A 14,283-nucleotide genomic window follows, 5' to 3' on the forward strand; every position below is an offset into this window, starting at 1 on the left:
TAGACACTTTTATCCAGGAGACATGGAAAATTTAGATGACATATTTCTGATAGGGATTTTTCTCAATAATTGAACCGCTTACACTCTGTTATTTCCAGAACTTTATTTGCCACTTTGAAGTATTCCTTAAGCTCCAGTGGTGAGCATTAGAAAAGACATAAAGATGCATTCATGGATTAGAATTCTAGCAGATCTATCTTAAAAAACTATTTCTTATTTCCTATCTTGACCTAAACTACAACTTTGCCTTTATTCAAAGTGGGAAGCATGACCTATTTCTGGTCTACCAAAACCAGAAAGAATTTTATAAACCCAGAAGGGTTAGACATATATGCTGTATATAAGGCTTCAAATTGTACAAAAATGAAACTTTTGATATGCTGTAGTTTATAAATTCACATTTTATGTTTTCCAAACTCTTACTCTTCCTTTTTTTAGTGGGGGGGAGGAAAATAACAGTTTAGATATCTATTGTCCCTTTAGTTCTCAGAGTTCTTTCACTTACCTTTATTTCATATTCTCAACAAACTTTTCTGATAGTCTTGTCTATTTTCTGTAAAAGATGGGTTTTAGTCATATTCAAAGACATTTTCCTATTTTATTGCTGAAAAATATGAAAATACCAGTATAATCACTGCGATTTTGTGTAAGAAAAAAAAGCAATTATATTATTCTGTTTCAAACATCCCTCCATAAATATCAGATTTTTTTACAAAGCAATGGGGTTAAGTGGCTTGCCCAAGGCCACACGGCTAGGTAATTATTAAGTGTCTGAGGGCAGATTTGAACTCAGGTCTTCCTGATTCCAGGGCTGGTGCTCTATCCACTGCACCACTTAGCTGCCCTCAATGAGATTTTTTAATGAAACAGTCTATATACACAGCTAAACACATGTACCAATCACACAGAATTAAGTAGTTTTTGGTTTAGTTTGGTTCTAATGAGCAGAAATAATTGACTTTCAGAAATTCTTAAAGTATTAAAACTCATTCATCTTCTCATATAGCTGATAACTTAGAATGGCCTTTAAGGATCTCAAAAGGGACATTGTTGTGAATGGAAGATAATATATGTTGTTATTTATATGAAATATCATGTTAACATTGTAGAAACTACCAAGAGATTCAGATAATCTATTGTTTTTAACTTAGTTCAATAGCAATGAAGGGGAAAAATGGAAATAATAGGGAGATATCTGGAAAAAACTTACCAAAGTTCGATAATTCTATAATTCTATTCTAATGAGGTTAGCGTGTTTGTGTGGTGTGTTGACAAAGAAATTTATAATTTTATGCACCAAACTCACAACTTAATTTTCTCATTGTGCTTGACACAAAAAGGAGGCAGGAAAGGGACATAAATGGAATATATGGCATGATCCACATAATCTGGTTACTTATGTTCTCATTCAGAATTTATTGTACATACCCGAAGAAACAGAATAATAACAAAACAAAACAATCAGTTATCAAAACTAGTGCTAAAAGAATTCAGAAAAGAGAGGGACATCAATATGGATTGCAGTAATCAAAGATGGTTTGGGGTAAGATCGGGTAAGATTTATAGGATTTAAGATTGACTCAGAATGATGATCGCAGTTTGAATAGGTAGAGAAGTGAAAGAATTTCAAGTGGGAAAAAGTATTTCAAGTAGGAAAAAGTAGAAGCAAAAGTTTTAGTAGTGGGAATGCACATAATATGAAGTGGACATTAGGGAGGAAGGAAGGAAGGAAGGGAGGAAAGAAGGAAGGAAGGAAGGAAGGAAGGAAGGAAGGAAGGAAGGAAGGAAGGAAGATCAATTCATCAAACTTGTAATGGGGAATTAGAAAATATTCAAATAGATTTAGTAAAAAGAAGAGGAGTGGCAACTTCTAAAAGTAGATTGTTAACAGCTATAGAGATAGAAGCTAGATGACAGTAGCTTAAGGAGAGATTGGATGGTTGTTCTAATTGTGGTAAGTAACCAGTTTCAGGCACTAATTCAAGAATTTTGGCAAAATTCTTCCTATGCCTGTTAATATAAAAAAATGAAATCTAAAGACAGATTTTGTTTTGCAACCAAATGATGAACATAAAGCAAGATTCACAAAGGGATCTTTGAATCATAGCTTTAAGATAAATAAGGTTTCCTTAAGGTAATATATAGATTATCCACTGACATCTGTCATTTATGGAGATAGAATTGGTGAAATAGTCTCATAATTTACTACTATTATTAGTACTTTGAAAAAATATTTAACCTTATACTTTCATATAATTGATTTAGGAAAATAATCATTATTTATACCTAAACATAATTTGAACTATTGATTTGATATTTTCCTAATACTTCAAATATCAAAATATCTGAAATTTTACTCTTTCAGTTTTAAAATGTGTCTAGGACCTGATATCTAACTATATTGAATTATATTATTATAAATGTAAAAGCTGATTTTGTAGAAGAGCATTAGTCTTAGCTTCAGAAGACTGGAATAATACTAACTTTATAATCCAAGGAAGTTCACTTCAATTTCCTCATAGGGAAAATGAAGATAGGGATTGGACCTTTGATTTCATTAGTGCAAAAACTCCTGAATAAGAGAATTCCCTCAATTGATTCAGATTGGCATTTTCCCTGAAACTTACACTATTAGAGAATTGCCTGATACTAATAGCTTAAGTGACTTACATAAGTCTTAAACCCATGTCTCCTTGGCTCCAAAACTGACTCTAATTATCATCATCTTACAGGCCTGTAAAAGTCAGATTAGTATATTATAAAATAAAGAATTTACATAACTGTAATGATAAAATGAGGTACCATTGGTTGTTTTACTAAAATTGTCTTTCTCCCTTACAGATATCTGAAATTTAGTTTTTCCATTGTGATAAATTTCATGCACTCATAGGGTCATATTTCCCTCATTAGTAATGTATATATTTGAGTATTATATGACCATGATCTTTTTGAGCAACAATGAGAGACAACTATTTTAATGTAAAGAGTTAAAATTTTATTTATCTAAATATAGAATCTATAAGTCCTTATATTCTATAAATATATGAACTCAAAATAATGCTTAAATAAGAATGTTTTGAAAGATTTATGATCTTCTAGATATAGAAATTCCCTTCATTAATGAACATATTACCTATTCATATCAACTTGTCCTGGGTATTTTTTGTCCATATTCTTCCATAATGATGATCCACAATGAATTTAACTTTTTTTTTTCTCTGTCTCCTCTTGTCTTATTATTTTAATGTCTCTGGAAGGAACATTGTGAGCAAATCCTTTATGGAGCATTTACTGAAGGATACAAAGAATTGTATAAGATGAGATAGTATATATGTATCTCATTTCACTTGAGAGAAAAGTTTGGAGGTTATTCCCATACTAATAAAATGCCTTTCATTGCCAATGTAGTACTTGGGATAGTCATCTTTTTCAGTTCATTCTAAAATCCACAAATTTCTCAGTAAAATCTTTCATTTGAAACTCTTTTGAATAAAATATAAACTTGCCTGTTTATCTTTGAAAAAAATCAAATAACCTGAACAATCTTATCCCCATCCAAATTTTAGATATTATTACCCTCTAAAACTCATAGTTCAAATTGTAAACTGTAGGATTGGGCAAGAAATTTGCTGTGATTAACTTTAGCCAATTACTTGTTTCTTTTAAAACATATAAAGAGAAACTTTAAAACTTTTTTCTTGTGTAAAATCTTGTACAATTTTCTTGTGCATACAAATGTAAAATTGTGTACATTTATGTACAATCTCTCTGAAAAGGTACCAACAAACGTTCTCCAAATAACTTTATTTTGGTGTTAAAAAAAAAAAAGTTCATTATAGAGGGTTGGTTGCTTTGTAGTACTTCTGAACCTGTCCATTTCAAGTTTCTGAGGTAGCTCCAGAAGTTCCCAAACTCAAAATCTATTCCCAAGTGTTCAGATGAAAATTAAAATACAATCAAAAATACCTGCAGCTACTCTCTGACTTCATTTCAGGCTTGTCCATGTCCTATTTTAGGCCAGGTATGTTTCTATCTTTTCCATGTCAGAGATTTCAATTTTCCTGAGGTAAGTCGGTTTGAGTGGATTAAATTCTTCCCTTGAATGGTTTCTTCCCAGGGACTTGACACTTCAAACTTCAGTCCTGTTATCATATTCCCACAATTCACTACTTTCCACAAAATAAAGAATACATGGGTTCTTGATCAATTAATCAATCAAAAATATTTACTGAATGTCACTGTGTGACAGCCATTGCATTGAACACTGAGATACAAAGATAAAATAACGAAAAACTCTCTCTTTGTAGTTCTGAGAATACCATCCATTGCCCAGCAAGAAGGGAATTACACAGACAGAGAAATGGTCAAGAACCCTAAAAGCAAGATTTCTTGGAGTAATTTGGAAGGAAATTTGCAGGATCAAATTTCTGTTGATCAAACAAATTGATCCAGATTTTCCCCTAGGAATATGGAAATATTTTGATTGCAATTCTTTGTTTAAATATTGACTTTTTTATTCACTTTGACGCCTTTTTAAACAGTTATTATTACTGTGGTTCTAGTTGGTGTTTGCTTCTTGAGAGGAAACAAAGGGAAAGATCTTTGGATAGATATGTTTCTAACACTGATATTTTGTCATAAGTACTGTCCTTAGCTGGAGGTTCAGAATGAAAAAAATGATAAATTATAGATTTTAAAACTACTTCCAGAGTGGATAAGAAGCTTACATAATGGGAAATTCATCTGGTCATCAGTCAATAGTAAAATGAGACAAATAGCAGTAATTAAACAATACTAATAACCATACCAAATTTCTTGGCAACATTACATAGGGTTAGGATATACCTTTCGTAGATATTTGTTGAGCATGAACTCTGATATTTCCCATAGAAGGTATTTACATAGGACATTGTACTCTAAGTGATTCTTATATTTCTGTATCTACATGTGCATTCTTATTTTTATTTATTTTAAAATTTAATTTATTCAGAATTTAAGAAATAAAACAAATATTTCCATAATATAATAGAACAGAAAAAATGATAGTACATGCCAACCCCTGGTATAGGTAATCTTGTACAATCTCATGGCAAAGGCTAAGAATGTTCTTTATTTAGTCAGATAGGAGGAAGAGTTTTTAAAATCCAGAGAATCCAGTTGCTTGTCATGGGGTTCAATGTTAAAGAAGGTTTTACCTTCTTTCCCAGTTTGCATTTCTTGAGAACAAAACAGCTAGCACTTTAGAGATAGTGACACTCTTAATAAGAATCTTAAAAAAAACAATTTTAAGAAAAATTTTATTTCATTTTATAAAATGTAACAACTATTCTTAGCTCCTTAGCAATATAAAAAGACAATTTGACCAGATTTGGCTTTCTAGCTAAGGTTTGCATTCTCTCATATCCATGGTGGATTTCAAAATAATTGGAGCAGTAATCTCAGTGGTTAGGTCCTTGGACTATTTTCTGCCAGAATTATCTTCCCCCATTTTCCAAGCTGTAAAGATAAATTAATATTGAGTTTGTGAAGTGCTAAAATGATAGATAGGTCAAACTTGCAATTTTGAGAGTAGACTTCTTGACTTTAGTTTATTAGATAATCCTAAATTCAGTTAGTTTGGTTAACCTAACTGAATATACATTAAAGTTTGTGAGTTTAAGCAAATACTACTACATATAACATTATTATATGGGTCTTTTAGGTACATATTTCAGCAATTTTTTTCAAGAAGAAAAAGGACTAATTTTGTCTCAGTTTTTTAAAAGAAATAACATGCCAAGAGATGGTGAGACTGCCACATTGAAGACTTGTTAAATGTATTGAGAATAATTAACCTAGACTTTTAGGGAAGGATACATAGCTATCTATGTATGTTCACATTAATTGATTATTTGTTTCATAATTAAAAAATAAAACTGAACTTAAAGAGGAGGAAATATGCTTTGACAGAGAAGGAATTTTTGGACAACCTGGATTGAATGAAATGACCTCAGATGAATTTCTGAGTAATTATTGGGGGTTTTTATTATTAAAAAAATTAAATTCATTATTAATCCCTACTACCCTCTCCCCACAAAAATGTTTTAATAATGAATATGTTAAGGAAAATTGCTTATTTATGAGGCTATTATATTTCCTTTTCATTACACACTCATTTTGATTATTGTTATTTTCTTCCTTATATCTCAATGTTATAGAAAGTAAAGGACAGTTTGCAAAGACTTTCAAGTCAGGTTGAGATTATTCACAATAAGAAGACAGGAGCTTTACAAAATGCAACACCTGTGGAAGCTACTAAGATAAAAGAAGCTCTAACTCAACTCAATTTCCAATGGGAGAAAGTTAACAAGATATATACAGATCGACAAGGGTAGGTAACTTTCAGTTTGTTGTCTAAATGTGCTTGTATTTTCTGGAACTAGGACAAATTTTGGAATCAAATTTCATCTGCTCTAAGTTAGGGGTTAGAGCAGAGAGAAAGAAACCAGTCCATGATTTATTATTGAGAAAAGACAAGTGCAGTGTCTGATATATGTCTGCTAAGGATCTAAGATCTGTGATGTGCATTGTGAAAATTCCGTTTTATCAAAATCTATGAGAATAGGCTATGGCAGACAGAATTTTGACAATTTTTAAAAGGTACAGCAGAGAACGACAAATTATTTTGGTCAAGCATGGAAGTGGAATTATTATTCAAATTTAGAATCTATATGCTTCTATTTATTCTGTATTCCAGTTAATAGATTAAGAAAAATGTGGTGTAATGGATTTAGAGGTAGACTAGGAATCAGAAAGATAGTGAAATCTTATTTCTGACCCATTGACTGTGACTCTGTGCAAGCCCTGTAGCCCTTAAGTAACACAGACAATCTCAAAGACGGTTAATTACCATGGAGCACTAATTCTTCTGCTACATTGTTGTTTTCACATTGGTAATTTCTTATATATAATTTAAAGTATAAGTTTGGAAACATCCATACATCTTCACACATTTATAATTTTTGTAACAAAAAGTCAATTTTAACATATTGATTCTTTTCAGGATTAATTTTTATTAACTGCAATTTAAACCTTTGCTTTTTAAAATGTGTATATATATATATATATATATATATATATATATATATATACTTTTGGGGGGGTGATTTGTGGGGCAATGGGATTAAAAACTTGCCCAATGTCACACAGATAGTATCAAGTGTCTGAGGTTAAGATTTGAACTCAGGTTCTTCTGACTTCTAGGTAGGTATTCTATCTACTGTACCACCTAGCTGCCCCTATAATATGTATTATTTTAATACTAATTTGGGTTTCATTTTTTTTTGCTTTTTTAATACTAAATGTACCTATTATTAGAATGGATCCTATCATAAGCAATATTTTACATAACTTTTCTAGCTTTACTGACCTGAGGAAGACATATTTTATTCTTCCTATCAAAGTTCTATATGACTAATCGATTTTATTGTTATTCATTTAACCCAAGGGAATAATTAAATAGGAAATTTTCATCTGGAGCAGTTAGGTTGTAAAGTGAATAGAACACTGGCCTTGGAGTCAGGAGGACCTGAGTTCAAAAAGTCAAAAGACACTTAATATTGATAAAGCTGTGTGACCTTGGGGGCAAGTCACTTAACCCCATTGCCTTGCAAGAAAAAAAAGAAATTTTTCATCTCTAATCCATAGAAGTTCAAATCAATTCAACATATCATGCACTTTCAAAGCTGAAGTATTCACTATTACATTCAGAGTTTTCTCATTCACCCTATAGTCCACCGTGCTATCTTATGTTTATTGTCTTTATATCTTTTATTCACACATTATATTTATCTCCCCCTGTATAATATATACTCCTTGAAAATAGGGATTATTTTGTTCATTTGATTTGTATATCTAGCACTTTAACTAACACATAATGGATGATTAAGAAACACTTATTGATTGAATACTAAGTTAAACTCCACTTTTAGCTATCATGGAGGAAATATAATTAAGTCCACTTCCAGCCTTTAGTCTCCATTTAACTTTTGGCCTTTCTTGCATTGCATGGTTAATGTTAAGTCATTTCAATCCTTTCCTTTGTAGCCCCATTTGTATTTTTCTTGATAAAGATACTGGAGTGGTTTGCTATTTCCTTAACCAACTTTTTTTATAGATGAGGAAACTGAGGCAAACAGGCTAAAGTGGCTTGCCCAGTGTCTCCCAGCTAGTAAGTATTTGAAGCCAGGTGTGAACTCCTGAAGAGGAATATTCTGGCCTTGAGACCCAACACTCTATACACTATGGCACCACCTAGTCACACTATTGCAAGGCATTCTTTAAATAGTAAATTTGTTTATCATCATTAAGACAAAATCGTTTAAAAATACAGAAATTAAACAAGTTATAAAGGTAAATGATACTAGTTTGCCACTCCACAGTGAGTAGGGACTAGATTTTTAATCTGAAGAATGAGATTCAATTCTATTTCTTAGGTCTGTTATCAAAGATATATCTCTTATTCTCTTTAAATCTCACTTTATTTATCTAATTACATTTACAATATTTATTTTATAGGCTTCTTGGAAAGATCAAGTGGAATAATATAAGTAAAAGATAAACACCTAGAAAACATTATAGCAAGATTTCTAAGGTCAGCCACATTCATCTATAGATTACTGTTTACCTCATTTTTCTACTTCATTCATTCCCATAATTACTCTTATTATCCAGAGCTCTTTTGTAAGTCAGGATTATGCTTTAATTTTTTATATTTATTAATAAACTTAGGACCTCTTTTTTCATTAATTAATCAGTTCATTCAAACCTCTGGCCATATTTATTCAATATTACATAAACTAGAGGAATTGCCCCAGGAACATTTATTCATATTTCTCTATGCAATAAATCCCTTAATCTTCTATGATTAAATTAAATTGAAACCAGTGTATATGGAATCTATTAACATATGTAATCAGTAAGGAAATAAAGTGAATACATTTTATTTTGACTTAGAAAGATCATAAAAAGAGACACTTCAACTCTCACTGAAATGTTTGTTAAAAACATTCACACACCTTTCAGTTCCTCCTTTCAAGCAAAAGGTGAAAACAGCTTAAACAAGAAAGATTTCTCCATTTCACACACACACACACACACACACACACACACACACACACACACACACACACACACAAACACAAACACACAAAGACTTTCGCTTCAAAAACGATCATTCCTCATGGAATTATCTTTCTAATATTTCTTCATTTATAACAATTAAGGAAAGACTTTTCACTATATTTTCTCTATGGTTTATCTATATTAAGTGGATCAACTACAAGTGTATATCATCTAATCTCAACTTCAGCAAAGCACTTTTGCTCCTCTTTAATTGGTTCTCTATCCCAGTAGTATAAAACACTAAATTCAAGGACACTAATCCATGAAGAAGGAAGGATCCCTTTGGGAAAAATTGGTTTGAACATGTGATATTATATAGGTTTCATTGTATTTAATTTATTTTGATAAATATTTACCTAATATCATTTAATAAATTTTAATTGTGGGTTACATGAATGGGGAAGCGTATATCTGCATGTGGAAAAATGTAACAGAGATGCAGATCATCTAGGTTCTATTTATTCTTCCTTCTTCCTTCCTCAAATCCCTCTCTCCCTCTTCCTCTCTCTCCTCTGTAAAGAGTAATTAGAAATTATTTATGAGATATGTATACATCCCATTAAAGTATCTGTCTCTCAGATTCAAGCAATAGATCCAATCGCATTCTGCCTCAAGAAAAAATTATTTATAAAAATAAATTACATCCATACAAATATGGGTTTCTATGTAAATATAAAATATCACCACTCCCTCCAGCATCAGTTGAGGAGTGAACGACTACCAGACAAATTGATAAAATTTCCCTAACTTCATCATACCCTTGGACCCACATTATCAAAAAATCTGGATTTGATTTTGTCTGTGTCTGTGTCTCATCTAAGTTAAGTTTGCCTTTAACCTAAAATAGTATTTGATGTGAACTAAAAGATATATGACATTTAGGTACTTTTATTGTAGCTGGAAATGAAAAGGGGCAGTAAAGTGTGACAGAGAGAGAGAGAGAGAGAGAGAGAGAGAGAGAGAGAGAGAGTGAGTGAGTTCAAAACAAGGAAACCTGATCTAGAATATTTGTTTATACACATACATATACACACACACATACATCCATCATGTCTAATTTCTACTCTAGAAAACTGATTACACAATCTAAGACCACACTGCAACCTCATATATTATTGCTATTTCAGTTGGTATTTTTAGCAGAATATTCAATAAATATTTTTCTCCCTTGATAGCACAGGGAAAAATAGGTTTTGTACTATTCACAGAAGAAAATAATAATACACTAATCTTCATGCCATCACTATTTGATTTTATCTTCTAAAGTGGAAGCTAGAGAGACAGATGCATGATCTGGGAACATTTCCAGAATCATCTTTTGCTAAATGAGACATTCAGCTCTAACAGCATTCAACAGGGCTCTTCCCTTTGTCACAGTGCCATACATAGTGGGAAAGATACATGATAAACACATACAAGATGCTGACAACTCAGGATAAGATTAACAATGATGCTTCAGCCTTGGTCTCAGCCACATTCAAAGATATATATCCACAATGATCTCTCTTTACTTTTTTCTGATATGTGTACAAGAGTCATTTTTTTTCTTTGCTATTTATATTCAAAGCATGTTAGACAATGAAGGATTTGTAGCATGGAAATGAGAAGAAAATCAGACTCCAGAGAACCTGGTTAGAAACCTTTCCCAAACTGTAAAAAAAAATTTTGGTAACTCTTGAAAATTTTCCAGAAAAATAGAGTAAAAAGGGTAGAAAAGAAGAGAATGTATATTTTTAATGAGAAATAAGTAGGTACCTCCAATTTTTTCCATCCTTCTTATACTTCTTTATTAGCTCCAATGTTTGATCTCATAGATTTATTCCATCAGGAACAGAATATCCTTCAGAAAGACCATTAAAGTATTGTCATTATTTATTTTCTGAGTAAAAAAAAATGCATGACTATATAAGTTGATATAAATAAATGAAGCATTGATTTTTTCACATAAAATATACAAAGCACAGAAGATAGAAAATAAAAGGCAACAGTTGTTGCTCTCGAGGAGTTCACATATAGGAAAGATAAGACAGAAGATGAAAAAGTCCCATAGTTCTGAGTGTTCAGTGTCAAAGCAAATAGTAAGTCTTCTTTATTAAAAAAAGTTAATTTTGACAATGCCAAAACCTTGGATGAAAAGAATTTTTTTTCCCGGATCGTCAATAGATGTGGTTGTAGCAGCTGCAAGATCATTTGCCAAGTTACTTCTCCACAGGGGCTGTTTCACAAGATGAGGACTCAGAGAGTTTGCCTGGAAGCAGCGTTAGTTCCCAGTTATGCATATCTTAGACATATCTACAAAAAACAAGATAAACGTTTTCCTTAACTGGAACCACAGAAAAGATTCTCCCTTTCAATTTAACACACAAGCAGACACATATATATACACACAGACACACCATACACACCAATGTAAACGTAATAATCATCTTTATCCACATTGTAAATGTTTATCTTTGTTGTTGTTTTTAGTGACCTTCTTAAGAGGTTCTCTCTTGTTTATGATATAACTGTAACTTATTCTGTACGTTTGTCTGATTCTCTATTAAAAATTAGTAATGGGGCAGCTAGGTGGTGCAATGGATAGAGCAATAGCCCTGGAGTCAAAAAAACTCAAGTTCTAATTTGGATTCAGACACTTAATAATTACCTAGCTGTGAGACCTTAGGCAAGTCACTTAATCCCATTGCCTTACCAAAAAAAAATTAATATAATCCTCACCTCAGTACATGTGGATAACAAATAAAATTTTAGGGTAAAAATGATGGTGATGAAAGTTGTTACTTGGAAAACACAGGCATCAAGCACATATTGAAAACTGAACCATCTCGAATATTAGGAAAAACACATTTTAATAATCTTTCATTTCTTATCTTTTTCTTGAACTTAACTTCTTTCATATTTCAATTTAATACTCCTTTATTCTTTGCACTCTCTGGTGATTTCTACTGCTCTCTCTCTTTTGAAGTATGGGTTTCCCCCCAACATGCTGTAACTTAAGTCTTACTTGTAAGAGAAGTAATTAGCACATTGCAAATGTCTTTCACTAGTCTCCTGTTTCATTTTGCTTTACAGACAATGGATGAATGGTTAAAATTTATTGAGAATCTTTCAATGGATAAAAGGGTACCTTTATGTCCAACACAGAGTGCATGTCTTCCACATAGTATCAACCTATGCCATTCTTTCCCTTGTCTTTTCATAAAGCTTCTATAAAAGAACTCTACATGTTAGAGATTTTTTTCTCTGGTTCTTTGAATATTTTTTTAATACTAATATTACACAATATGTTGGTTGTCTCATCCTCACCCATTTTCCAGTGAGATGTGTTCTTGATTCTGTCTTTTATATTATCTTCACATTTACATCATTGTTCGTATTAGGCCTGAGCTTATTTATAGATTTTTATTTTTGATAATAATAATAATAATAATGACAATGTGAGACCTGTTATGTGCTATGCACTGTGCTAAGCACTTTACAAACATTATCTCATTTGATCCCAAAAAAATCCACTGGTACTGTTATCAACATTTTTACAGTTAGGAAAACAGAAGCAAATAGAGATTAAGGTACTTAATATGTAATCATTATTCTAAAGTCTAGCACAATACTTGTCATGTTATTAAATGTCTGTTGACTGACTGTTCTAAAAATAAAACATAGATTTGATCTACTTCCTAAATGAATTTTACTATTAGACAATCATTTTAAGATGACATTAAAACACAAATTATTCTTGTTTGGGGTCTATGTGGCTCTAAGATGAATTCCAATAAGATGAATATCATTTAGTTTTATCAATCTCCAAATAACTAACAATTGTACATGACTGGTAATATTACTTTAAAAATAAGAACAAATTTTTTTCATATATGGTTTAATAATTGAATTACTCAAATAGATCTTAATCACTATTAATTAGTTTATTGCTGAATATAATTTTTTTGTTTTTTGAATATAATTTTTAAACGTATTTTATTAATCATTGTTAAAATTTACATCATTTATGAATACAAATTTTATTTAAAATAAGTTATTAACGCTAAACACGAAGGAATTTAGTAAAGGTAATAAACTGTACTTATTTCATGAATTTTATTTGAGAAATATTATATAGTAATTTAAGTCTGCCCATCAACTTATCATCTCAGTCTTCAGAGCACTCAAGTGATTCTGAAAGAAATGCCTTTTGTGATTACCAATTCAAGCAGGATAATTTGTCTTATATCTTAAATGTCTTTGGAATGTTCTTATAAATCTTTTTAGTTGAGACTTGCTTTTGTTAATCAGAAAAGGACTAGAAAAAATTTCCAAATTAAATATATATATATATGTATACATATTCATATGTATATATGCACATTTAAATGTATATTTTTGAATGTACTTATATTCTCATATTTAACTATTATATATACATTTCCCATATTTAAAATTCATATGTATACATATGCATATGCATGTATGCATATATATGTATGCATAGAACTGCTTCTTATATAAATTAAATCTAAGTAATTTCTTAGGAATCATGCATTTACTTATCAAATCAATCCATCAAACTACTATGTGCAAAGCACTAAATATTCCCAGACAGATCTTAATTAACATACACCCTCCATCTAAAAAAAACTTAACTTCTACTGGGCATACAAAATTCTAAACAACTAAATATATATGTGATAATTTGAGAAAGGGAAAGTGAACACTAAAAGCTAAGAGATTAAGAGTGACTTCCTATAGGAAATAATTCATGAATTGATCCTTGGGTAGATCTAGTAGGGCACATGACTGTCCTTTGCTCTTCTCTTTCTGACTTGATTCACTCACCCTAATCTGCCTGGGAAATTTGTAGGGTTCCCAAATAGGGTAGCCATGCTGCTACAACTCACTCAGCATTCTGAAGGTAATTCTAGAAGGGGGAATTAATTACTAGCACTGTACAGTGTATCACCTGAGCCCCTACCAGTGTATTTGCCACTTAACAAAACTTAAATATTTGCTAAACAAAAAAGCAAAGCAAGAATGATAATAGCAGGCGGCTAGGTGGCATAGTGGATAAAGCACTGGCCTTGGAGTCAGGAGTACCTGGGTTCAAATCCGGTCTCAGACACTTAATAT

The 14,283-nt window shown here is 31.3% G+C and overlaps 1 protein-coding gene across 7 annotated transcripts in view; it reads left to right on the top strand.

Annotated features, from left to right (window-relative positions):
* Positions 1 to 14,283, top strand: part of DMD (dystrophin) — a 2,282,785-nt gene that overhangs the window by 1,065,716 nt on the left and 1,202,786 nt on the right. For all 7 annotated transcript variants that reach the window (XM_074220296.1, XM_074220284.1, XM_074220285.1 and 4 more), the window contains one exon: positions 6,198 to 6,370. In XM_074220296.1, the coding sequence (XP_074076397.1) occupies positions 6,198 to 6,370 (173 nt within the window). The remainder of the gene's footprint in view (positions 1 to 6,197; positions 6,371 to 14,283) is intronic.

Source organism: Macrotis lagotis, chromosome 1 (genome assembly GCF_037893015.1).
Source record: "Macrotis lagotis isolate mMagLag1 chromosome 1, bilby.v1.9.chrom.fasta, whole genome shotgun sequence".
NCBI lineage: Eukaryota > Metazoa > Chordata > Mammalia > Peramelemorphia > Peramelidae > Macrotis > Macrotis lagotis.